Genomic DNA, 25,336 nt, shown 5'->3' on the forward strand with positions numbered 1-25,336 from the left:
CCACACGCAGCTCTGTGGTAAATCAGGAAACATTACATTTGGTACAGTACAGCGTGCCCAGCTGACCCGTTTAGATCCATTTCAGCACAATCTCCTTTGCTGCAGAGGAAACTGACCTGCCGGTGCCCCGCAGATTACATTACCTAATGAAGGCGGAGGTTATAAATAATCAAACACACAAAATAACCAGGTATTATCTTTCTCTGTGAAACGCACTGTAAGCCCGAGTGAGAACGTGCAGAGTCATGCCTTCACACTTCTTCCACTAAAATACAAAAGTAATATTCAGTAAAGATGTCAATTTAGATTGATGACTGATTTAAGGACGTGTGTGTGTGTGTGTGTGTGTGTGTGTGTAGCCGTACAGCACATGAAAAGAGAGACAGTGTTTGTTATGTCCCCTCTGGGCTACTGTAGAAACAAGCCACTCCCTCAGTAGACATAAAGGCCTCATTCTAAGTTCACAAAAACACAATCATTCTTGTTATTAGGTGATTATACACTAATGAAAACTGCATTATGGAGGTTATATTACATTTCTGCTGATAGAGGCCCCTAAATGTCACATGCTGGGCCTTTGAGTGATGTAAGGAGATCATTTACAGCTTCAAATATGTGTCAGAAGTACCCCTCTTGAGCTTCAGCTGATTGATCCATACTGGGCATTCAATTCACATTTGACACACACACACAACAACATCTTCTGCCCAGCGTATCTAATCTGAACGTATCACAGCCGAGCTTCCGCAGAACAGTACGAGCACCTTCTGTACCCTGATGAGAGTCCTTGAAAAGCTCACGCTGAGCTGCTCTCTGGCTTCTCTGTAGCCCTGTAGTACTTTTCATTATTTGGAGTGTAACTGCAGAGTTAAAGTGAGGGGAACGCAGAGTGCTGGAAAAGCTACGTCACCATCCAACGTTTTTCAGATAGTACAAAAAGATGATGGTATGTTCATTTGTTTTTCCTTAGGCGCAGTAAAGGGTCATCACATGTGCATCCAAACAAACTGGAACATTCAAATGTCAATTTTAGGCGGGACAAAATATCAATATGGCAATGTATCGTCGTCCTGACTCGTGCAATACAACTATCAATAATCTGGCTCCAAACAGATTTCCTTTTGACGCGTCCCATCTTCATGACTCCTCGCCGCTTATCACATGAATGAGGGTAACGTGAACGGAAATTAATTTGCCGAAGCAGAAGAAGAAGAAGACAGTGGGATAATGTCGGACAGTGGTGAGAAGTTAGGAGATGCGCCAGCCACTCTCTAATTAAAAATCTGTTTTTACAGTCTGTAAACACGTACATTGTTTGTGACAAACTCTGTGAAACTGACACCAAATTGCAGTGAATAAATACACTAAGTCTGCACTTTACCTTTTGAAGGGTGTTTTGTATTCTTTAGTTAAAGCACACGCCCCCTGTACAGAGGCTCAGAGGCCCCTGATTCAACTCCGACCCTCGGCCCTTTGCGGCATGTCGTCCCCTCTCTCTCTTCCCATAGCTCTGACTCTATAGCACTGTCCTATCGAATAAAGGCAAAGGCCCAAAAAAGCACATTTCACATTTGTGATCTGCGATCATGGCATGTGCTCGTGGCAGTCGTGACAACATTGGTACAGGCCGGCCTTCAACAGGCAACTAACAGCCACGCTCCAGGAATGTATTGTATATGTCATCATCTTTATTCGTTGGAATGGTGTAAGAACAGGAAGAGAAATAAGAAACATTTTAAAATTGGCTCCTAGCATGCATGATCATCCAGCAATGCAGACGCTCATGGCACGAAAGCTCGTCCATGCAACACATATTAGCCTATATATAGTCAAATAGGAACTGACACAGATATGACGGATGATAGTGGAGTGCATGCTCCATTAACATCAGTAGAAGTGACACCAGTCTGATACCCAGTCTGGCACCAATGCTACAACACATGCAATGCAATTTACAATGCAAAATTTAAATGATGCAATGACCCTAATGAACCTTATCTTCTGACACCTTGGTGATGTGGTCGCTGATCTTCTCCACGACGACACCGCGAACCAGATGATGAGAGATGCATTGAGAGCTGTGTTATAAAGTGTTACCATATTACTCTGCAAAATAAGAGTTCAGGGTTCTCTATGAGTCAGGTGGTGAATGTCAGCTTTAGACGTTTTCAGGAAATGAAACTGTGTGTTTCTATTTCTATAAAACTCTGACGTTATGACTTTAAATCTGCTGTTTCCATGGCGCTGCAGCGGTCATGGTTTTCAATATTACTAATCCTTTAACTCAGCTCCGATGGATGCATACAGTTCAAAGATTGCATGGTCTATTATCTGATTGTGTGTTATATATAATTTGTCTGCTGGCTTCAATTTCCTGTGTGAAATATGTCTGAACCAATCATCTGTGTTTTTTATGCTTTCAAACCTGCAACAAGCCACTATATTTTTCTATCAGGCCCGGCCTCCCCCTCCTCCCCTGCAGGGTGGTCTGCCGTACAGTATCAGGTTGCACTTCTGTCAGCCGGTGTGCCGTTTGAATTGCATTTTAAAGGAACTTGAGCTCTATCACTACATTAGTGTCTTCTGCTGGAGAGCCATCACACAGATAAGAGAGGAGCAGAGATGCAGCAGTAATGACATAAATCTGTTTACCTGAAATCGACCTCCACAATGAGGACTCAAATGGAGTCTTTGAGGCATAATATGAGGAACAGATACTTATCGTGCTGAAATGATCCGTGGAGCAAAGAAGTGGCATTAACCTCAGGAATTGAGGATGTATACTTCTCAGTGTACAGCAGTTATTCTTAGAAACGCAGCCTTACTGTAAAGCTCATCAGCGTCCTCGTCGTGCTGTCGTGTCAGCAGGTAGATGGCATAAGGCAAATAACATCAATACATGAGTTTTTAACAAACTATTGGATAATTAAGTATTTTTATTACCAACTAGTGTTTAAATATATCTTTCACTTGCAAGGTGGCCTGTACTATACTTTGTATAGGCCCTGTGACAAGTGAACAAGTGCAGGATCAGTGGTGTGACTGAACTGTAGAGAACAAAGGGAGACAGGATATTGACCAGCATTGGGTAGCTAACGCGGTACTTAAAATGTTATTGACTGTCAGCACTTTTGAGTCTGTCAGCCAGCGGCAGCAGCCGTGACATTTTCACATGACAAAACTAACCACATCGCGGCCTGGAGGTCAAAAAACATGGAAGTGTTCCCAGTTGACAATTTGTTGCCAGTATGACAGAAATGTTCATAAGCTGAACAACACTCATCAGGTCAGTCTTATCGGTTTCCCTAAATTGTTAGTGTTTTATGGGCCATGTGGTTGGAGACTTGGCCTACTCAGGGCACCACACCGGTCTGGTAATGATCGGTAAAATCTGTTTGAGGAGACAGACTGTTACCAGCAGCCAATCCGACTATTGACCCATGTTCCATTTTGTTGTATGAAAACGTCAGCAATCTCTTCCCTTAAAAGACAATTTACTGTCGTGTTGCTCCAAGTATGGATAAACAAGAAATGTTAGTATTCATAGATGCACTCACGTCTGACTGACTTCACCACTGGCTAATTCAGGTCATCAACAAAGCTGCGAGTTATGTTGGCAGGTCAATCACTGGACTCCAGCCCACTACCAATTGCACAAACATTGATTTCCTCTGGATGTTACATGAGCTGTCTCGACAGTAGTCGAGCTTCTTTGAAACAGGTCAGTAGTTTGATGTGTGGAAAAAACAGTCCGCCTCTAAAGCTTGGGCTACGCTTATTAGCTTTTGCTTGCAATGGGGAAAAAAGGGTTGAATTTTTTTCAAGGTTACGCCGCAACATCCGTCAGCCACTTTGGTCTGGACTTAAGGACCACCAGTAACTATTAAAGGGATGCCATGATGACAGAAACGTACAAAAAGGGGAGGAATGCTGTTTTTGTTTTTCAATGTAAGATCTCAAAGACTTGGATAGATTGTTGTCAAATCTGAAAGACATCATGGTGCACAAAGAATTCAAAGGCTGTGATGCTAGCTAGCAAATATATGCACATTGAGCTTAGATGGTGAACATGAAAACAAAGATGATTGATGCTAGCATACTTGTGTTTAGCATTGGAGCTTAGCTAACCAAAGTTGACAGATAATATCACCAATATATTGGGACGTATCCAACAAAAAACAGCCATTCCAGCAACCAGGAGCTAACCATGGCTGCCTTACCTGATTAACAGAGACTGATCCTGTGCTGGATAGTCTTGTTTCCAGTTTGCCTTGGACCTCCTGTGGGAAACGTTAGTGCTACAAGTCTACTTTCTGCTATTTGCTCTCATTATGGAGCCCTCACAGGAAGTCTTGCCCTGTGTCGTTGCCTACTTACTACACCGAAGCCATTAGCATTTATCCCTGTCAGGAGTGTGAAACTAAATAACTAAATCTAAAAGTTGACTTAATCTTTACACCATAAACATAACCAAGGAGTTTTGATGCCTACACCTAACCATACTGTGATCGTTTTATTACGTTAACCGCGCCTTGGTTCGGTTTAGGCTCCAAAACTACCAGGTTAAGCATAGGAAACATTGAGTTTAGAGTTAAAATATTAACTCAACTTCGATATTTGGTTTCACACAGGATACAAAACTTCTGTCATGTGAAGGAGAGGGGACAGTGGATAGCGTCCGAAACAGGGAAAGAGAGAGTGGGGATGAGAACATGGCAAGGGAGCGAGGGTGGTTGTCGAGCCTGGGGGCCACCGCATCGAGGACTGTAGCCTCTGTACAAGGGACGTGCGATTAATAACCACAGAGCTAAACCGGCGCCCCAGTAAGAGTACGTTTCGTGTAGCGCATACAAAATCTGCTGACTCATCTAATTTATAAAGTGCTCAGTTGCAGTTTTCTGTTTTATCTGCATCAGTTCAGCTTGTTTTAATGTTCGAGCTCTTTCTAGGAAGACTTTTCTTTTGTTTTCTGGGCTGAAATCTGGCATGTCTGACATGTTTGTGAACTTTTCCCTCCATTGTATGATTGTTTGGCCCAGATTAGATGGCCACGGTGGAGGTTAAACCGAACTATTTCACAAATGGTTCAAATGCTGCCTTATTAAGGTGACCGATGCCAGATGTTTTCAGGAACCTCACCCATATGTGCGAGTATTTATGGTCCTCTTGGATGTACATTAGGGCTGCACGGTGGTGCAGTGGTTAGTGCTGAAGGTTCTCAGTTTGAATCCTGGTTTGGACGAAGTGGGCCTTTCTATGTGGAGTTTGCATGTTCTCCCGGTGCATGCGTGGGTCTCTGCCGGGTACAACAGTCCAAAGACATGCAGGTTCATTAGTGACCCTAAAATTGCCTGTGAGTGCGAATGGTTGTCTCTATGTGTCAGCCCTGTGATTGACAGGCGGTCAGTCCAGGGTGTACCCTGCCTCTCGCCCAATGACAGCTGTGACTGTCTCCAGCCCCCACATGACCCTGAACAGGATAAGCGATATAGATAATGGATGCATCTACATTAGGCTTTTAATCTATATTCTCTTCATCATCATCATCATCATTACTCGACTCCTCAGGCCCAGTAGAGGCTGTACCTTGTGTTTTTTTTAATCATTCAAAGTGACGGGATCAATCCTGGTGAAAACCACAAATCAGGGGCTCCAGTCATATAGTATACACACACATGTACACACTGTATACTCGGGAGGATTAGAGCTGGTTGTAGGCCAACAATATGTGCACAGATGGACCAACATGGCTCCATGAAAAACCTGTACATATACAGGATTTGACCCAAAGACAGGACCTGCACTACATCCCCATCCCTGAATTATTTCCCCACAATTTACAACAACAAGATTTTCATCCTACAAAAAGATAAAACATGGAGAAGAAGTGAATGTTTGTCTTTGCAAGTCTGAACAACAAGCAGCAGACAGAGGACGACTGCATGCGGACAGGAGAGGAGGTCATGTGACACAGCAGTACCAAAACTAAAGAGCTTAAAACACTGGAAGGAGCAGAGTCTGGCTGCTTCAGTGATCTGTGTGTTTGACCTCTTTACTTTTAAAGGAGGCGGTGACTTTGGGGCAAATTTGTTGCCAAATGAAAGGTCAGTGTGTATCGGTGATTATTGATTGACCTTTAAACCAGTGTGCAGCTTTAGGGAAAGTAAGTGCAGAATGCAGAGTTTAAGCCTTTGGCTGATTAGTATTACAATAATATAAAAGCGTATCATTTGTTTATAAAGCCAGTACTGCCTTTTTTGATGATGAAAATATGCTGTCATGCAGATATAAATGTTCATCATCCCATTCTTTCTCTCTTTGCTGCATCACTTTTGTTTTGCGTCTAAAAACATTAAAGTTGCTTGTAAATGTATGAAGTCTCCCTCGTCTCTGCGGTAAAGATTAAAGATACATCAGAAGGTTTTAATATCTTCTTTAATGTAACATGTCCGCACCAGACAATTAAAAGGTCGTCTCACTTACTCTCGCTGAAAATCTGACGTGTTTGTACGGAGATGCTGCTTTCTTTTTTACTTCCTGCGACATGTGTACACAAAATAAAACCAAAAGATATGCAACACAAAAATATTCACTGTTAACAAACATCCTAATAAAATAGCTTTCAGATTGGAACATTGAACTAATAGGATAGCAGAAATGTCTTTTATTATAAGATAATCCAATATTGCTCTGGATGTGTGGTTTGATGCGATCGTCTGTGCCCCTTTTAACCGTCTAAATCCTGTTAGAGTGATCAGACGGATCCTGTGGCACTGAAAAGTCAATTAACAAACCTAATCCTCACATTAATCCTCAAAGTGACCCAGACTCACCGCGATCTGCCTCTTATCACAGGGTCACGTCAGGTTGTGTCTCCATATTAACAGTTAGATGATGTGGTGAAAGTGTTTAGTTAAATAATCATCTGGAGGAAGTTTCAACAAGGAGAGAAACTTTCCTCAGTCTGCAGCTCATTGACGCCTCAGATGATGAAGCTCTGACACCCAGCTTCATCATCATCCTCATTCTGACGTGAAGAACGTGCACATGTGACGCTTTGCAGAAAGGAAGGATGGAAAGGAAGGAGCCGCCGGCCATTTGTTTTTGTTTAATAAGCTGAAGTCGGCCTGCAGATGGGGTGCATGTATGATCACCAGATGGGCCCACAATAATTAATCAGATGATGCCGGCGTTCGATGCGTTTGGACCACAAATACCAGCAGCCAGCAACAGACACTGATCGTTCTGTTGAATGAGGAAGCATGCTGGGTTTTAGATGACACATCTGAATGTGGTATTTTGCCACATGAAAAGGCTACCATTTGACTTGAAATGTTTGACTTAAAAGTGGGGAAAAAAACAAGCAAAAATGTGACTTGCATTTGAAGAAGAAGGAAAAAAAACACAGCTGCAAAGGACAAGGATATCTCTATTATCCCAGAGGGGCAATTTGTTTTACAGCCAGCATTACCACACAACCGTCACAGATAGAGTAGAGATAAATAATAAGAAACATATATGGGAGATCACAAAACACTACATTTGTTAAAAGGGTGATGGAAATAAATAAATGTCATAAATGTCACCTTGACCTATTTAACAGACTAATGGCAGTTGGAACAGAGGAGTTGTTCAGTCTGTTTGCCCTGCATGCCTGCAGCGTGTATCTGCGGCCGGGCGGGAGCAACAAGAAGTCCTTGCAGAGCGGATGGTTTGGATCATCCAGGACTGACTGGGCCTTCTTCTGAGTTTGAACACGTCTGTCAAATCATTCAGAGTGGTACCTGCAAATGATATCTGACGCTGTTCTGGGAGGACGTAAAAAAAAACTCCTTTAAGCTAAGCTTGCTAACATGCTAACAAAGACACGCTAATGGTAAATGGACTGTACTTGTATAGCGCTTTTCTAGTCTTGTGACCACATTCACCCTTTCACACATGCATTCAGACACTGATGGCAGAGGCTGCTACGTAAGGGTACACTATCAACCAGTCATCACGTGTAGGCTGAGGGAGAATTTCGACTGAAAGACGTGTTAGCATGTTTGCTAACTAGCACTAAAATATTGGGCTGAGAATAAGGAAAATGTCATTTCTTTTTTCAGTTATTAAGTCATGAACAAAATTATTGACATTGATATTAACACACAGCTAGTTTGACTAAAAACAAGCGTGTGAAGTCAACATAGAGTCTACTTCAGGTGTCACCGAACAGTTGCTTAGAAAGAAACTCTAAACTAAAAGCACAATGAGAAAACAGTTGATTTGTGCAGGCAGCAGTCATTCTGCACAGACAAAATGACTGACGATCATAATACTGTTTGTGTATTGGCTGCAGATTTTCACATTTAAAAAGCAATCCAAACCGGGGCTGTGAGAGCGCTCAGACTGCGTGATTACTTTCCCTCTGCCACAAAATCATCAGCCTGCATTTACACAGCCTGATAAACAAGTTACACAACAGCTAACAGCGCGCGGTTTCAGGGGAGCACAAATAAGCAAACACAATCAGCCGGTAGTATTGTGTCGTACTTTATCATGTCATAAGGAGCAATGATTTTATTTTGTTCTCCCCTGTGTACGTTACCAAAGAAACCAAACAAAGTCACAGGCCAGTCATCTCTCGTGGGTGAGGGAAATAATGAGCCGCCCACACGTGCTGAGTCATCCCTGTGTGCTGGAAGATTTGCCTGTTAGTGCTGGAATTGCTGCATTTGACAGATCCGGCGGCCTGCACACACACATCTCGGCGTGGAAGAGCGCTAATAAGTGAGACATCAGGAAGCGCCTGAGGGAGGTCCCTGCTAATGGCTGCCCCTACACCTAATGATATCTGTCTCCTGTCTCTCCATCAGATCATTCACACACCTGTTGGCCCTCCTGAGGCCTCGAGCAGGTGACCCCTCCTGCAGGGTCTAATCTCAGGGTTATCAGTGCATCTCACAAACAGGCACAAATGAGTCTGTTGAACACATTACGCTTGCACTTGCCCCCAAACAAATACTGCGTCCTTGTTTAGCCCTTTATTTAGTGTATTATCTCCCTTTAGAGGCCTGTGACAAAGAGGGAAAGGACACAGAGGAAGAGAAGTTAAATAAATCACGTCTAGTCTCTGCAGGCTTTAGCCAGCAAGACACAGAGACGAAGCATCCTCACTACCCTCCTCTTTTTTGATGTTGTTAAATCAACTATGCATGATCCTGGTGTATGAGTCACTGTGTGCTGTGGACTCTCTGTAAGATGTGAGTTCAGTCAGATATTGAGACACAGGAGTGATAGCTGTGAGTGTTTGCAGTGTTTTGCAGCAGAGTTCACAAAGGGACTGAGCAGCAGCGTGGGGGCGGAAAGCTTAAACAGCTTAAACAGACAACTGTAACATAAAGCATCTGTTGTTTGCAGTATCTTAAAACTCTGGAGCCCGACTGGACTCGTCTGCCTGAGCTCACGTGCAGACACTGACGTATTAATGTCAGAGACGGACAGACGGCTGTGGGGAACAGATAGTATTAGCTGTCATAGAAGCTGAACCTCCATCGTTCTGCTTAATGTTTGTATGTCATTAGTTTCCTTACGTGTGGTGTAAGACAAACTTGTTAAAGGGACTCACATTTATAATAAAAATTGAACCAATTACCTGCTGTTTTTTTTTTTAAAAGACCTATATTTGTGTCATGCCCCTCCCAGGAGCCAGCAGAAGAAACTTTGTCATCCCAGCCTTCTCCCAGCTGTACACACAGAGCTGCAGTAATCACCTGCAGGAGGCAGCCATGCCTCTTCACTATCCTCTGACCTGCTCTGAGCACGGACAGCAGAGGGGACTCCCAGCATGCACTGTGAGGCTCACCAGGCTGCTGGATCGGAGGGAGAGATAGAAGAGACATCAGATTACTGTTGTTGTGAAAAGCCTGTAATCTGGTTATTTTGCTGCAGGTGCTTTAATCTGTCTGATTTCATGGCAGGACTCCAGGACAGGGTGAGGGCCACCAAAGTCAAGCCTCTGGAGAGGGAGAAAAGACGACATCCTGATCTCCCAAATTATCACTTTTTAGTCTGCCAATGTGTGTGTGGATGTTGCATTTTGGAGAGGACACTCGAGGGCACTTGCTGCAGCTCTCCTTCACTCTCTGTCATCCGTTTTACAGCCCTTCATCCCTCTTTTCTGAGCCTCCTAGGAGAGGTAAGAGAGCCACCATCGCTCTCCCTCTGACTCTCTAACCAGATCCTCTATCTCTGACACCGGGCTCTGTCACCCAGAACAAAGCCTCTCCTCAGACAGAGAGGAGAGCAGACTGCAGCCCCACACAGGCTGCAGAGAGGAGCAGGAGCCAGCAGAGGAGGAGGCGAGGAGCCTGTGCCAGAGGGATTTATTTCCTGCCCTGACAGGTCGCTTCTTTTCAAGGTGGGGAGATGGATTTTCTCTCTCTTGAAGCCCAGTTCCAGCAAGAAGTGGAAAGACATGTGGTTATTTAAATAGTCTTTGACAGGTCATCGTTGGAGTGTGATTCAAGTTAGCATGTCACATGGTGTGAGGATCACGCTGTAGCAACCTTTTCCTTTACGAAGTCGGCAAGATATGCAACTGTTTTACACAGATTAATGAGAAACCTGTGTTCCCTGCATCACAGTCATTTAACAACACTGGCGCAGCAGATAAGAAGCACACTTAAAGAAGCGTTAAAGATAACAGACGCCTATCTTCTCCAGAAACTGAGACATTCTGATAATAATCCCGTAAGTGACGTGAGGCATTTAATTGCATCAACAGTGCGGCAGAATTAGCGCTCATCAATGACTTCAACTACAGACTCTGTTTCCACAGCTGAAGGGTTGTAGCTCGTGTGAGCAGATGCCAGATGGGCAAAGATTGAGTCCACAATATGGCCAGAGGGCAGCTTATTTTAGATCACCATTTCTCCTTCATCAGGGGCTCATGCTGCCATATTTGTCCCTTTCATTTACAGCAGAGGTTAAATTGAATTATTGTAGAGGCATATATGGAGATCTCACTAGTCAAGGTTCAAACCAAATGTAGAGCCAATATGACCAAAGTTAAAGACGGTGAGTGTAGCGAGAAATAAAGGTGTTGGTGCTAATCCTACATTTCCCATAATGCAACAAATGGCACTTGTCCTCAGACCCTCCATGCAGAGTAAACACCCGTGTCCATTTACCTCTAACTCAGGTTGTCTGTTAATTACATGTGTAGACAAGCTGAAGTTAACATAACCCTGGTGACATCACGATGACATCATCAGGATTATATTATATATATATGACAAAGACCCTTATAAACACTTACAATTGTTTTCAGAGGCTCCTGTAGTGCTCCTCCCGCCTGTAAACTGACTTTGACATTTAAAAACAGTGAACGACCCTTTTAAATGTCAAGTCTGCAGACTGAGGCCCCACATGCACATCGGTGAAGAGATGCTGTTGCTTCAAATAAAACATAAAAGACAAATATTTTGCAGGACTGTGTCTGACAACAAAATCGCCCCCGCTGAATCAGCACTTGTGACTCAACAAACCTGCTCCTCCTGAGCTGCAGTGAGCTGGTTGGCATTGATTGTATCCAAGGCCAAAGTGAAGAAGCATAAAATCTGAAGTCTTTTACTTTGGAGAGAGTAATACAGAACACAGACTCATTCCCCACCTGTTTTCCTGCATGAGAGCAGATTCTGAAATACTTTATAACACACAGAGACTGTAGCCGACATTTTTAGAGGACTTTTATGGGTTTTAGCAGATCATTTGTTGGAGGCAACAGAAGTGATGTTTGCTTCTGTGCGACCATTTTACCTTAAGACAAAATGACAAGGGCGGATACAGGGCGATTTGAAATCTGATTGGCCACCCTAAGTGCAACCACAACCCATCCTAAACTAGGATTGGCTATTTGCCTTGTCAGAGCGGGACTTATGTTAAAATCAACTATTTGGGCTGTGTTGCAACAGGCTGCTCGTAGCTTTCTTTCCATTTCAATGTGGCAAATTTCCTGTAGTACTTCAAATAGTTACTCTGATCATACACACACACACATAAACGCACATTCTGCATGGGCGCACTATGATGTAAAGGTGCTTTTCGAAAGCAGGAACTTGGAATTTTTTGAGTAATTCTGTGTGTTTCGATTGCAAGAATCAGGGTCTAAACTTACTCCCAGGGTAATTGATTTACCCCCCGACAGTCCCTGATCGGAGGGGGGTACTTTCCAAAGGTCCAGGGATTTTCAGGCCATGTTTAAAAGACTGCAGCTGCAAGCTCACTGTTATCATCGTGCTTCGAGATTGTTTATCACCGTGCTTTGAGATGGAGTCTCAAGAAAGCCTACCACAGATGGATCCTCGACAAGGTAAAGGCCTTGCTGAGCATGGAAACGGCGACCCACAACGAAAAAGTGTACGCCACGATATCTCTACGGTTGTCTGAGCTCAACATTGTCCACATCGCCAAACAAGTCAGAGTGAGAAGAAGCTGAAACAGGACTACAAAAAATATAAAGGACCACAACCACCGCAGTGGCTCACAGACAGGAGGACCAAGATGATAATGCTCAAATCCACACTGAACACTAAAATGACCAGGCCAAAAGAGGTCAGATCTAAGATAGACAGTATGACCATTTCTGTGAGGTTCAGAGTTTAAAGTGGATGATAACTTCATTCCCAGAGAAGTCTTTCCTTATCTGCTGTATGCTCTCCTCTGTGCAGCTTCTTCACTCTATTGAAGAGAGACAGATTTTGTTAAGCTTGTGTTTATTACATTCTAAAAAAATTTTCCAGCACATGCCCAGATGCTGTTCAATGCTATAAAACAACCTGGCTACATGCCTGTTTTCATGCATTATGGAGTGAAAGCTGCTTCCTTGCCAAAGAGTAATAATAAAAGTGTCCTGGTGCAGTGGCATTAAACTGCACTGAGTCTGATCTGAGCCACAGGCACATAAAATCCAGAGCCTGAAGCCAACAAGAAGCAGATAGTCTCCCTCCTCTCATCACAGTTAACCACTGGCAGCATCTTTCTTCTGTTTATAATGTCTTTCATTCACCTTCTTACAGAATGAGCCATCAATGTAAGCAGTCTCTCTGTAGCTATAACTTGCTGCAGCCTCCTCTTTGCTTTGAGAACTGTGTGTGAGAGAGCGCTTGAATACAAGGAATAAAGAATAATGCAGCTCGAGCACACTCGAACAGGCTGCTCTATTATCCTCCAAGGTGAGACTGCTGCGGGTCGGAGCAGCACAGAGGGACTCTGTGGTGTTAAACCATGTTAGTGTGCGGCTCCAGAGCTCTCTGTGAGGACACTGTGAAACATTACCTGACAAATTCAAAACCCCCAAATCTCAGATGGGCCTACTGAATCTCCACTGCACTGAACATCATCGACATGGTTGTTCATTCATAACTCTCTCTGCGGTGACAGTGTGCTGCCGCAGCGTCTGTGAATATCAGCTATTTAGAGGCGGTAGTCTGCCATCTGCTGAGGATATGTCTAATAATGTTGGCTTTGACACGCAGCCAGGAATCAATCCTCATCAGCACAGGCTGCTCCCAGATGGTGCTAATTTCTCTAAAGGCATTTACACTATAACTAGAGGAGGCATATAAATGTATAAAAGCTTTTAATAAATATAGACAAAAATAAAACTGATAACATGAAGGACAGGTGTAAATGGAACTAACAGATAATAGGAGGAGGTAGACTAAAAGGCTGAGGAAGGTATTAAACAATGACAAACGATAACATGTCAGTTTTATTGCATCTAAAAACTAGACGGCATAAGACTAAATCTTCATTATACTGCCTTTGGGGCTAGGAATTCTACTGCAGTCTTCAGAGGATTCACTGGACTACGACTTTGAAATTAGCATAACAGAGCAATGCTGCCCTCTTCTGTTTGTTCGTTCATTTGCAATAAGATGATGAAAGAAGGAAAACTGGTAGCAAAGTGATGGTAATACCCGTTTATTTTGAAAACAACCCAACAAAGATTTGTCAAATGCCATGTTCAGTCATCATCAACTCTTCAGCTGTAGGAGCCAGATATGTGATGCAGATATACATGGGACCTTTTTAGCCTCAATAAAACCTCCCTTGTTATTCTTCCTGTGAATTACAAAAATATCACGTCTGTCTGACAGGCTACAGTCACAATTTGAGCAAAATAACAATCTGAATGGACAATAGTCACAGGAAAACACTGCAAAAATTACAATAGCAACCATAAATTAGTAAATATAAGAAAAGTAAGTAAAATGTGAACCAAAAATGTAAAATAAATAATGGTACATTTATATTTACATATTGACTGAAGTTAAATGTAAAAAGTCGTTTTACTCAGGCATTAAAACAAGGAAACACAATTTAATTAGCACGACTACAAACAAACATTTCGAATTGCATAAAAAATTACGATGTTTCGGTTGCTTTTCCTGAAGGGAACATCTTTTGTACATTGTGCGTGGCAAGTTACCTGAAAGGCTAAACGTAGAGCGTCAATGTTTCTGTTTCAGCCAATCACGGACTGCTACGAACCATTTCTTGTGTTGCTGCGTTTTCAGCCAATCGGCGGCGACCTTTAATATTATTCTGACCAATTATATTCCAGGATGTTCGCACGTACCAAGGAAGTCGATTATGTGTCTATATTGTACACAACTGTGCTGACGCTGGGAAGAAACAAATCGCAGTCTAATCGGTAATTTCGTCGGCGTTTAAGAGCTTTAGCTTAGAGTCACATAAATGTGACCGGAAGCAGCTAGCTAACGTTAGCTAATGTTCGTGCTGTAAACGTTGGGTGACCTATCTGAATTTCCACAGCTGTGTCGGTGACTCCAAGCTGTCATGTTGACCGTGTTTTCCCTCCTGTCAGCCAGCCTTCAGCTCACCTAGCTGGGGTGCATGGGGGGCCGTGACACCAGAGGATGGAGGCGCTAACTTGGGATCATCATGGCAGCTGTGACGGTGTTGCGTTACACCAGCGGCCGCCTCCTCGGAGGATGGGGCCCGTTGCTATGTGTTCTCCTCGGCTCTCTGGTGGCCATCCTGATGCCCCTGGTGGGGGTCGAGGACCAGTGCTGCGCCGCCCTAAAGGGCCTCGCCCAGCTTCGCTGCCAGCTGTGGGGAGGCTCCCAGCAGACCCCAGCTGTGCAGTCCACCAGCCTCACTGTCTCCTTCACTGCCCTTGATCTGCTGCCTCAGAGGTCCAAGCCAAGCAAAGGTACAGACAGGATGCTGTGTACTTATTCTCTCAAGCTCACATTAAAACGGTAACATATGTTGATTCATGTTCAGTACTGCATAAATAAAGACCACATGAGGATTTCCTTCAATGTCCCTTTCCAATGTACTAAAATAGTAAATCAGTTAGTCATTTGATCATTTTTGTCTTTTCTTTGTTTCATATTGTTTGTAAATTTCATACTTTGCAGTTTATGTCTTTGTGGTGGTGATGGACAACGAATAAAAGAGCAGTAAAAAATAGCAAGTCATATTACAAGTTACAACCACATAATTTTGTCTCCTATTTTCTAAATCACTTTTGAAGTTCTTGAAAATATCAGCTGAAGATTATCTTTGCATTGGGGTGTAAAATAACATTTTATGTTTGATGTTACCTACTGTAATAAGGTTAGCAGGATGCATGATATTGTCAATATTGACCACCCCACTTATTGAACACACCTGCTGTTCTGTTTCCTCTGTTCTGTTTGACTTGTGTTGGAGTTGACGTCCTTCATACTGTGATTGCAGAGATGGAGCTGGAGGCCAAAGCAGCGCTGCAGCAGGCTCAGGAGATGAAGAAACTGGGGAAGCGGGAGAAGGCTCACAAGCTGCTGGTGCATGCACTTAGCATGAATCCAGGCTTTGTGGACGCCCTGACGGAGCTGGGGACCATCCTGGAGGAGGAGGACATCGTCCAGGCGGACCACCTCTACACCAAAGCCTTGGCCATCTCACCATGTAACGAGAGAGCTCTGGTCAGCAGAGACCGCACTCTGCCCTTGGTGGAGGAGATCGACCAGCGTTACTTTGGCATCATCGACAGTAAGGTGCGTCGGCTTATGTCCATTCCTAAAGGCAACTCTGCACTCCGCCGAGTGATGGAGGAAACCTACTATCACCACATCTACCACACGGTGGCCATTGAAGGCAGCACACTCACTCTGTCTGAGATTCGTCACATCATTGAGACGCGTTACGCCGTCCCAGGAAAGAGCCTGCAGGAGCAGAACGAGGCCATCGGCGTGGATGCAGCCATGAAGTACATCAACACCACCCTGCTGTCCAGAACAGGAACCATGACCGTCAGTGACATCCTGGAGATTCACCGCCGGGTGCTCGGCTACGTAGACCCTGTGGAGGGAGGGAGGCTGCGCACCAACCAGGTGTTTGTGGGCCACCACATCCCGCCCCACCCTCAGGACCTGCAGAGACACATGCAGGAGCTGGTTCAGTGGCTCAACTCCGACGAGGCCCTGCAGCTGCACCCTGTGGAGTACGCAGCTCTGGCCCACTATAAACTGGTGTACGTGCACCCATTCGTAGACGGCAACGGACGCACATCCCGGCTGCTCATGAATCTTGTGCTCATGCAAGCTCGTTACCCCCCAATCACAATACGGAAGGAACAAAGAGCTGAGTATTACTCAGCTCTAGACACAGCCAATGAGGGTGACGTGCGGCCCTTTATTCGCTTTATAGCCAAATGTACAGAGATCACATTGGACACATTGTTGATCTCTACGACAGAACACGCTGTGGGGCTGCCGGGAGCCGACCAGGCCTGTCCCGACTGCAAACAGACCATCCCCATCCACAACTGAGCCTGACACTGGAGGAGAAAGGGAATATGAGATGCTAGGATGCAGGAAGGGATTTTTTCATCATTTATAAGCTCTTCAATAACAATCCTGTTGTAAGTTGTTGAATTGCCATTCATCAGCTATACCAATGTGGGTTCTGCTGGATTCATTGAAAATGCTGCAGGATTTTTAACTAATATCTGGTTTAGGATCTAAAGTGCATAGGATTTATAATACATCTCAGATCCCATCAAAATACAATCTGCACTTTGACTACAGGTGATGTTGGGAGTGAAAGCTTTCTGACCATGTCATTGACTTGAGTGTACAGTGTGTGAACCTAATTACCTTTGGGATACAGATGATGTCTCCTAACACTGTAAAGCACTTTCCTTTATTTTCTAATTTATTCTGTTTTAAAATAAAAGTCTTCTATTATCTGTAATTGAGTTTTTGTGTTTCTCAGAATGAATCAAGACGGATGCTTCATAGTGGGATCAAAGATGATTTATATAACTTTATTTAAAAAAACATTTTGACAGAAAAAAGACATTTCCTTTTTTTTGTACAAGAACCAAAAACACAAGGATAGATAATGCAACAGGCAGGAAAACAAATACTGTAACTAACCAAATAGCAATGTAATAACTATCTCTAGATCAAATTCAAAACACTGACTTGAAATGATACAAACAGCAATGCACACACACACCACATCTTAGTACCGAACATAAAACAGAGGGTGACTTCTAGAGAACATATTTAGATGTTTTTTTTTATTAGGCCACTGTGGTGAGAGCAATACATATAGCTTATATCCCATCTGTTTTAAAACTTAGATTTATATCTGTTACAAACTATGTTGACCTTTTTTGAAATATTTTACTGAACATTATGTACACAACAGTTAATATCCAAACAAGAAAAGAGAATGACTGGTGGACTCCTAACATGGAAATAGTGAAATGGAGAAACTGCATAGATTCTCTCCTCTCGTGTAGAAGCAGCTGCAGAGCTAAATAACGTGCGAGTACTGAAGAGCTGTCGGCTCACTGTGCCTCGGGCAGGTTCATTCACAGGGTGAAACTCTACTGACGCCAGGTCCAAACCATATTTATTTCAACTCTTAGCACATTTTTAATGTCTTCTCTTGTATTAGTGGACTCTTACAGGAAAACCTTGAAAAAACTTGAGATTTGTCCAATCAATAATCTTAAACCCAAATTGCAAATGGTGGTAATATTTGCCTAAAATTTGAACCCCTTCAAACTAAAGCACAAAAACATTACACGTGGATGTTTCACAACCAAAGCAGCCAGAGACATTTCTTGAGCGTCGGTAACGTCCTGCTTACATGTGCACTCTTTGAATGTTACAAGGTGAAAAGTGGGAATGTGGTTAAACCAGACTGAAAACAACACTGGGGGTTTGATGGCGGAGGTTTTTAGCCTGAACAGACAGGTCACTCAAACAGTGATGAAAGTGATGATAGCATGAAACCGTAGTTCTTAAAATACAACTGATAATGCGCTTTAGCAGTGTGACGTGACATGAAAGCAGATTTCATATTGTAATCACAAGATTAAGCCAATTAATACTTAATTGCTGGGCACTCTATCATCATAATATTCATTATAATCTTGATGATTAATGGTAAACGGCAAACCAGAGATGGTAATATGTATAAAAAGTAATGAATTAGTTTTACTAAACAGTCAGAAAATAATTACTGCTAGCCTTGTTTGTCACGCCCTCAAAAGGTCGAAATAAGACAAGATCTTAGATTTCCTAAAATACAAATCTAAAGAATACACATCACACACACACACACACACACACACATCCAACTCTATTTCTCTCTCTCCTTCACACACACACACACACACACACACACACACACACACACTATGTTACAACACATCTGAACTTTTGCTTACAGCCTTTTTACACCACATTCACAAGTTTGGCTGTTTTCGACTCTTTACAAAAATACTCCCATATGCTTCCCCCAGATCCCTTTCACATGACACAACAGAAGAACGATGAGGCGAATGATTTTAGGTACAGTATATTTACACACAAATATCATACACTTTTTTTTTATAAAACAGCCTGCAAGCCACCTTAAAACAAACCAAATGAAACAAACGTCTGCCACACTGATGGAAAGTCTTGTTGAAATGGTTGTGATGGAGGGCAAGAACTCAGGGATTAAGGCAGAACAGATGACGAGACCAAGATTAAAGGGAAGCCAGGTGACCAATCACAGAGAAATCACAACACTAATTTGTAAGGACACAAGATGGCTGTCAGTGTGAAGGCGGTCGTAATCCTCTCGCTCGTCCTCTCACTTACTGAGAAGCATTCTGGCAAAGTCTGAATTTGACAAAGGTTTCGTCTCTCCAGCTGCGTTCGCTGCCGTGCTGCCTGTTGTCTGCATCTTATCAGCTGCTGTCCCGTTCTCCACTTTGCTTACAGGCGTGCTCTGTCGGTGCAGGGAGCGCGGGAGAAGTGAGAGCTGGGTGCGTCCTCTTCCTCTCCTGGAAAAAGAAAAAACATTATTTCTGTGCAGTTACATGTGTGACTTTTAGAACATTCAGTTGAGACATGAGTCAATGAACTTACGATCCATAGACCTGGCGAGGCATGATGTCTCCCGAGAGCCTGCTGGAACCAGGTTTATCCATCATGTTTCTGCGAGGAGGGTTGCTAATAGCAACAGAGATCTTGTTGCCCTCTACTTCTACGCCGTCCATTTTCAGAACTGCCAGAGAGGCCTGAGCTTCATCTGCAAACTCGACATAAGCCAGACCCTGCAGAGAGAAGGTAAATACATCAGCAGCTGACTCTATCCCCAGCTCAGCATCCGATTGGTCAAAGATGGTGATCATTGGATCAGGATGACAAACATCTGGACACAGTCCTCCTCATTAAGCCTCACCTTGGGTTTTCCTGAGCGATACGTGACCAGACGAACTTCTCTGACAGTGCCGTGACTTTTGCAGATTTCCTCCAGTTGCTCTTTAGTGCAGGAGAACGGCAGCCCAGAGATGAAGATTTTCTGCTTCTCCATGGATGTGTTGTATTTGAACATCTACAGGGACAATGATGTGATTGGTCTATTTCATTTCAGGGTTCCTCCAAGTTTATTTTAGACTTCTTTAGACCTTAAGAACTTAAGATTTAAAGGTTTTTACCTTACATTTTTAGGATCAACCACCTTTTTAATACTATACTTGACCTGCAGATACTCTAATTATAATGAAAAACTAACATGTCAACCTGTGTTCATATTTACCTTAAAGTCGGGATTCTTGTTTTTGTCGACACACGGTGACACAAACATGGGCCTGCCCTCCACCTCCCGTCTGTCCAGCTTCAGGGCTTCATTGACAGACACTGGAGATTCAAACTGTACGTAGCAGTAGCCTTTGAACGTCCCCTTGTTGCTGAAGATGGGGCGAATCTGTTTGATGGGGCCGCAGGTTTCGAACTGCGTCCTGAGCTTTGCCTCTGGCTCCTCCAGTGTGTAAGCCAGATTGCTGATGAAGACGCTGCTGTTGTCGTTGCGGAGCTCTGGCTTGTCATCGCTCTGCCTCAGGGCAGCTGCTGGAACTCCTTGTTGGGCCTTTTTACCTCCAGGTGGACCAGGTTTATAGCCGGGGGGAGCGTTCTTCCCAAACAGTCCTGCCTCTGTCTCCATGGATTCCTCTGTGGCATGGTCTCCGTTTCCTCTGTGCCTTTTGGGAGCTTGTTCTGTCACAGAGGGAACACAAAGATTAGGAAAGACTTCCTTTTTTGAGTGTATTTTTTCCTTAAATTAAAAAGGTTCTCTCTGTATTTACCAGGGTCCTCATTCCACTCATCATGATAATCATCCTGCTCCGCTTTCCTCTTCTCCCCGGCTCGAGTTCCCTTCTGGACCTTCTTGTGAGCCTTCTTCTCTGACTTGGCCTTCCGCCGCTGATCAGCTCTCTCCTCCTCTTGGCGAGCCAGGTTGGCTTCTTTCTCGGCCACCTAACAGATGGCCACAACATGGTAACATTAGCCTAAAGCAGCTAAATGATGAATGACACTCACCTTGTACAATGCTGATATGTGCTCCTACCTTTGCTCTTTGCTCATTAATCCTGTTCAGCCGGGTCTCCGTCTTCTGCACTGCCACGTCCCAGTCCTCCAGAGAACCTGGGGATGTTATAAATAGGGACATGCTGTAAGTCATGAATATGTTTTCTATGTAAACTATGATCCTGATATTGGTACTCACCTTCCACCCTCTCGAAGGTGAGCAGGACTTCACTCACATGCTCAGGGTAGTCTGACGTGCACTGTACTGCTCTGTGGAGAGCTTTCCGACAGTGAACAGGGTCGCCGTAAGACCTGCAGATAAAGTAAAAATTAGGGAAACTATACAAGTGTTGGCTTAATGATTAATCCCAAAGGCATCAGAAGTTAATCAACAGACCTTTCAAGGTTATAGTACTCCAGCCACATGTTGGCAAATTTGGCATTCCCCTTCGTCATGATGCTGTCCCACAGCTCTCTGGCCTTTTGGATGTTCTTGCAGTGGAGGGCCTGGTGGGGAGGACAAAATAAAGATGACTTTTCTCTATTACAATGTGACATTCAGGTTTCTTTTCTATATAATTATCGTCGCATTCCTTATACCACCAAACACACAAAGATTATCACACACATGGCCGTCATGGTAACACTGCTTACCTCTATCCGTGCCCAGATCTGCATTATGAGACAAGAAGGATCTCCGCTTTCACCAAACCCTACAGGGACATAAAACAATGAATCATCTGAAAACCAAACAGAGAACACCAAAGAAAAACAAACATCAGTCTGACGATCCACTCCACTTACTTTCTTCAACATCCTGCTTCATGTAGTCTATAGACCGGGAGAAAGCTCCTCGTAATTCCTCCAACTCTTTACTTGATTCTGCAAAAGAGGAAACATCATAAGCACGGGAACAATGAGGGAATCTTAGAGATACAAAACACAAAGATAAGTTTGGTTTCAACTGCTCTCACCTTTGCTGAAATCCACACGTCTCCTCAGGTAGTCGAGGAACGCCTGCCAAATTTCCACATAATCTGTCGCTTGAATGAAACCAGCATTCAGCGCCTTTTCAAAAACATCTGTTGGGAAGACAAAGAAACGACATGATGAGGCGAAACTATAAATATACCAAAATAAGGGCCAGTCGTACATCCCTATAAGAGGATTAGTATTTAAAATTATAATTAACATAGTCGTGGCTCTCATACATTCATGGTTTGTGAATACATGTGTATAAAACTTTAAAACCCTTGAATAACAAACACATAAACTTCCTGAAAAAAGCAACCGATTCATATTCGGACCGGCTTGTTACCTGAGACGGTGGGGTGGTCAGTGCCGTGCCTCTCCAGAGCCATCAGGTAACTCTTCCACAGGCCCATGGTCCAGGGGCAGTTCCTGACAGCACGTTCATGACTGGAGAGAACCAAGTCTTTGATCTTCAGCTGACGATCCTGTAGAGCAGCGAGATAATAACAAAACAGTTAAAATAATCAAATAGAAGCTAAAAGATGTATAGCTTTAGAGACCCTTTAATACACAGACGCTGGATTCGGCAAAATCTGGGCCTGGAGTAAAAGCAGTCAGAGGGGGAGGTAACGGCTTGTGCAACAAGTCAAACTCTAACAGCAAACAAAACAGACTGACTGGGAACTTTTTAAGACAGCACCATGCCTAACGCTGACCCATACTCACCAGGTAAGTGGTGTATTTTGCCCACATGTCTGGTACCAGGCAGTTCTCCGCCAGTGTCCGCTCAAAGGTTATCTGAACCCGCGCTGGGTCGCCCTCCTTTAGTTCAAAGTCGATGTAAGTCTGATACTCTGCCAGCTTAGGAGGTTCTGCTACCATCTGCAGCAAGACAACAGCATGTAGATGTTATATACTGCAAAAAGCTGTGCACTTTAATAGAATAGATTCTGTTTCAGTTAAAAAAGAAATCAAAGCAGGTGAATTACCAGTGAATCCTCAAAAGGTTTGCACTTCTCCATCTGCAGAACAGCTTTCTTGTACTGATGTGTGACAGTCTCAGGCACCCCTTTCTCAGACCACTCCTCATACTCTGCATAGGTGGCTTCCATTTCTACAAAGCAACAGAGCACGTTTTCTTCATTTAAAGGCACATTTCATTATTGTCAATAGGAATACATACAGTATACCACAGATTGTTTTTATATAATGAAAAGAGCAACACTGAGAAGTGAAGAAACTAAACAAATATAACAGAGTGAGAAGTTCGGATTAGAAACGGTTACAAAAATTACAGACAGCTAATCTTCATTCAGCAGGGCCAAAAAAAACTATACTGGGCCATCTGGCGCTCTCTCACTACTCCTGCATCAAACAGAAACATGGAGAGATTCTTTTCTTGCTAAATCTGAATGGCATTTCCAAAATCCTCTTCACAGCCGTGCCACACGTGACTTATCCCACAGGGCAGCCTCCTCTTTATAAATAAGGTATTTCACAGTTTCTCAGGTGGACATATGGCCCCTCACTACAGGAAGGCTGCCCATTTTAGAGCAGCCGTCTGGACAGGAGAGGAGTCATGCTCACCCATTAAGGGGATGGCCAGCTGGCGGCGAAACAGTGTATGGATTCTCCCAAGCTGAGTGTTCAGCAGCTCCTGCTCCTCACGGCTGGGAATCCTGCCAGGGGGAGGCTGAGGGGAAATGCAGCAAAGAAAATGATGTCAAAACATCAAAGGAATTCAATGCAGCATAAGGATTTATTCAGAGTTTAGAGAGCGGATTATCATTTAAAAGCAAGCAATAATGATACAACCATTACTAACAAACCTGTACTGTAGAGAGGATGGCGTTCTCAAACTCTCTATACGCCTCCCACACCGTCTGTCCCTTGGTCATGTGAAGCCCCACAGCTGTCACAGCTCTCTCAAAGATGGATCTCACCTTGTCTATCCCACCCTGTGAGCCCATGCCACCGATTGAATACTGAGCATACTCAAGCCAGATTTCTGGACCTGGTTATGAGGAGAATTAAGTGTTAAGATCATGAAAAGAGTCAATGTCAAATCAAAAGCAGGCACTATGGTGTGGTGCTCTCACAGATGTAGTCTTTTACAGCTTTCTCAAAGAGTTCATATACTTTCTCCCGGTTTGGCTCCTCCTCAGTCAGGCGGATCTCATCCTTGAGCCAGTCTAGCCAGATCTCTGGAGGATTTAACAGAATGTGGTTTAGGTGCACATCATACTGAGCGGCTGTCAACTGACCCCCAAACTTTATCAGACATCCACCAACCTTCAGTGAGTGGGAAAAGCTCACTCATCTTCTGCCGGGCCTTTCGCAGACGAAAAAGCTCTCCCTCCTGCTTCAGTAGTTTGATGAGATCCACGTGACAATTGTAGTCGAAAGCATTGATTGACAGCTGAAAAATCCCACAAACACAAAAGGGGGTGAGACATTTCACAAAAAATTACTGATTTATAAATCCCACTTGTTTGACAACACAAAAAATTATGCTATTTCCGCTGTACGTAAACACTAATTGATAGAAGATAGCATTTTTGGTATCTTTAGCCATCTTTAAAGCTTTCAATTAAAACTGAAAATTATAACCTTTATACAGCTTTCTCAAAAAATTGAGCTAGCTGTACCAATTACACCTTGTACAACTTTCTTTTCTTTTTTTAATTTGTCCCTGTTTGTACGTCTGTCTGCAACTTTTTGTTTTTTGCTGCTGAATTGTCCAAGGCTTCCCTTGAAAATGAGATTCTTAATCTTAATGGGACTACCTGGTTAAATAAAGGTTAAATAATAAATAAAAACACCTGAGTGTTACATGGGTAACGTTGCAGTGACGTTATAAACTATGTTATAAATCCGTAGGGTTTGAATCAAACATCTTCCACGTGACACCCATTAAAGTTAGAACAGCGTGTACTTGATATTTACACATGTGCTTTGTTTCTAACTTCCTTGAAAGCTGCTCAGGTAACCTTAGTGTAAAAAAAAAAGGCGCGTGTCACACGAGACAAGCCACTAGCATCACAGATTAGCACCACAGCTAATCACGACAGCTATGTTAATGACGTCGTATCACACGCGCTCATTTAATTGTTTTGGATGACAAATTATAATCGATATATTCAGTCTCTATTGGGGCAGAGAACAGACGGAGCAGCTCAAACGCTGGTGACATGTAGTGTCTGGCTGTGTTTACCTCCATTCATTCTCGTTAGCTCGTCGGCTAACGTTAGTTAGCGTTAACTCAGCCTGGCTGCGTTGTTGTTAATTACCTGCTCCTCCAACCGTTGAATTTCAGCTTCATTTTCTTTCTCATCTTCCGACGTATCGTCCTCTTCATCGTCTGAATTTTCTATTCCCATGCCCTCCTCGTCCTCTTCGTCCGACTCCATCTCCCTCTCCTCCATCCCTGCATCTTCCTCTTCCATATCTTGCAACTGCGTTTGCTCTGCGTTGCTTGACGCTGCCATGTT

General features: G+C 43.5%; 2 protein-coding genes across 3 annotated transcripts; one reads left to right on the forward strand and one right to left on the reverse strand.

Annotated features, from left to right (window-relative positions):
- Positions 1-14,684: 14,684 nt before the first annotated feature.
- Positions 14,685-17,234, forward strand: ficd (FIC domain protein adenylyltransferase). Its single transcript, XM_069683429.1, has 2 exons — positions 14,685-15,220; positions 15,754-17,234. The coding sequence occupies exons 1-2, from the start codon at positions 14,950-14,952 to the stop codon at positions 16,824-16,826; spliced, it is 1,344 nt and encodes a 447-aa protein (XP_069539530.1). The 5' UTR covers positions 14,685-14,949; the 3' UTR covers positions 16,827-17,234.
- Positions 17,235-17,302: 68 nt separating this feature from the next.
- sart3 (spliceosome associated factor 3, U4/U6 recycling protein) lies at positions 17,303-25,333 on the reverse strand. Of its 2 annotated transcripts, none has more exons than XM_069683571.1 (19): positions 25,136-25,333; positions 24,138-24,264; positions 23,945-24,049; positions 23,675-23,859; positions 23,433-23,538; positions 22,835-22,959; positions 22,572-22,727; positions 22,192-22,330; positions 21,848-21,955; positions 21,678-21,755; positions 21,528-21,586; positions 21,271-21,380; positions 21,073-21,185; positions 20,914-20,990; positions 20,651-20,822; positions 20,104-20,561; positions 19,747-19,899; positions 19,431-19,618; positions 17,303-19,345 (listed from the first exon to the last, which is right to left on the reverse strand). In XM_069683571.1, exons 1-19 carry the CDS (start codon positions 25,331-25,333, stop codon positions 19,153-19,155), a joined length of 2,850 nt encoding a protein of 949 aa, XP_069539672.1. In that variant the 3' UTR covers positions 17,303-19,152. The 2 variants fall into 2 exon arrangements, with proteins under 2 accessions (XP_069539672.1, XP_069539673.1); XM_069683572.1 differs by having other exon boundaries at positions 24,162-24,264; positions 25,136-25,331.
- Between the last annotated feature and the right edge of the window lie 3 nt (positions 25,334-25,336).

Source organism: Semicossyphus pulcher, unplaced genomic scaffold (assembly GCF_022749685.1).
Source record: "Semicossyphus pulcher isolate SPU_LCO1_2020_fin unplaced genomic scaffold, fSemPul1.0.p SCAF_6, whole genome shotgun sequence".
In the NCBI taxonomy this organism is placed as follows: Eukaryota; Metazoa; Chordata; class Actinopteri; order Labriformes; family Labridae; genus Semicossyphus; species Semicossyphus pulcher.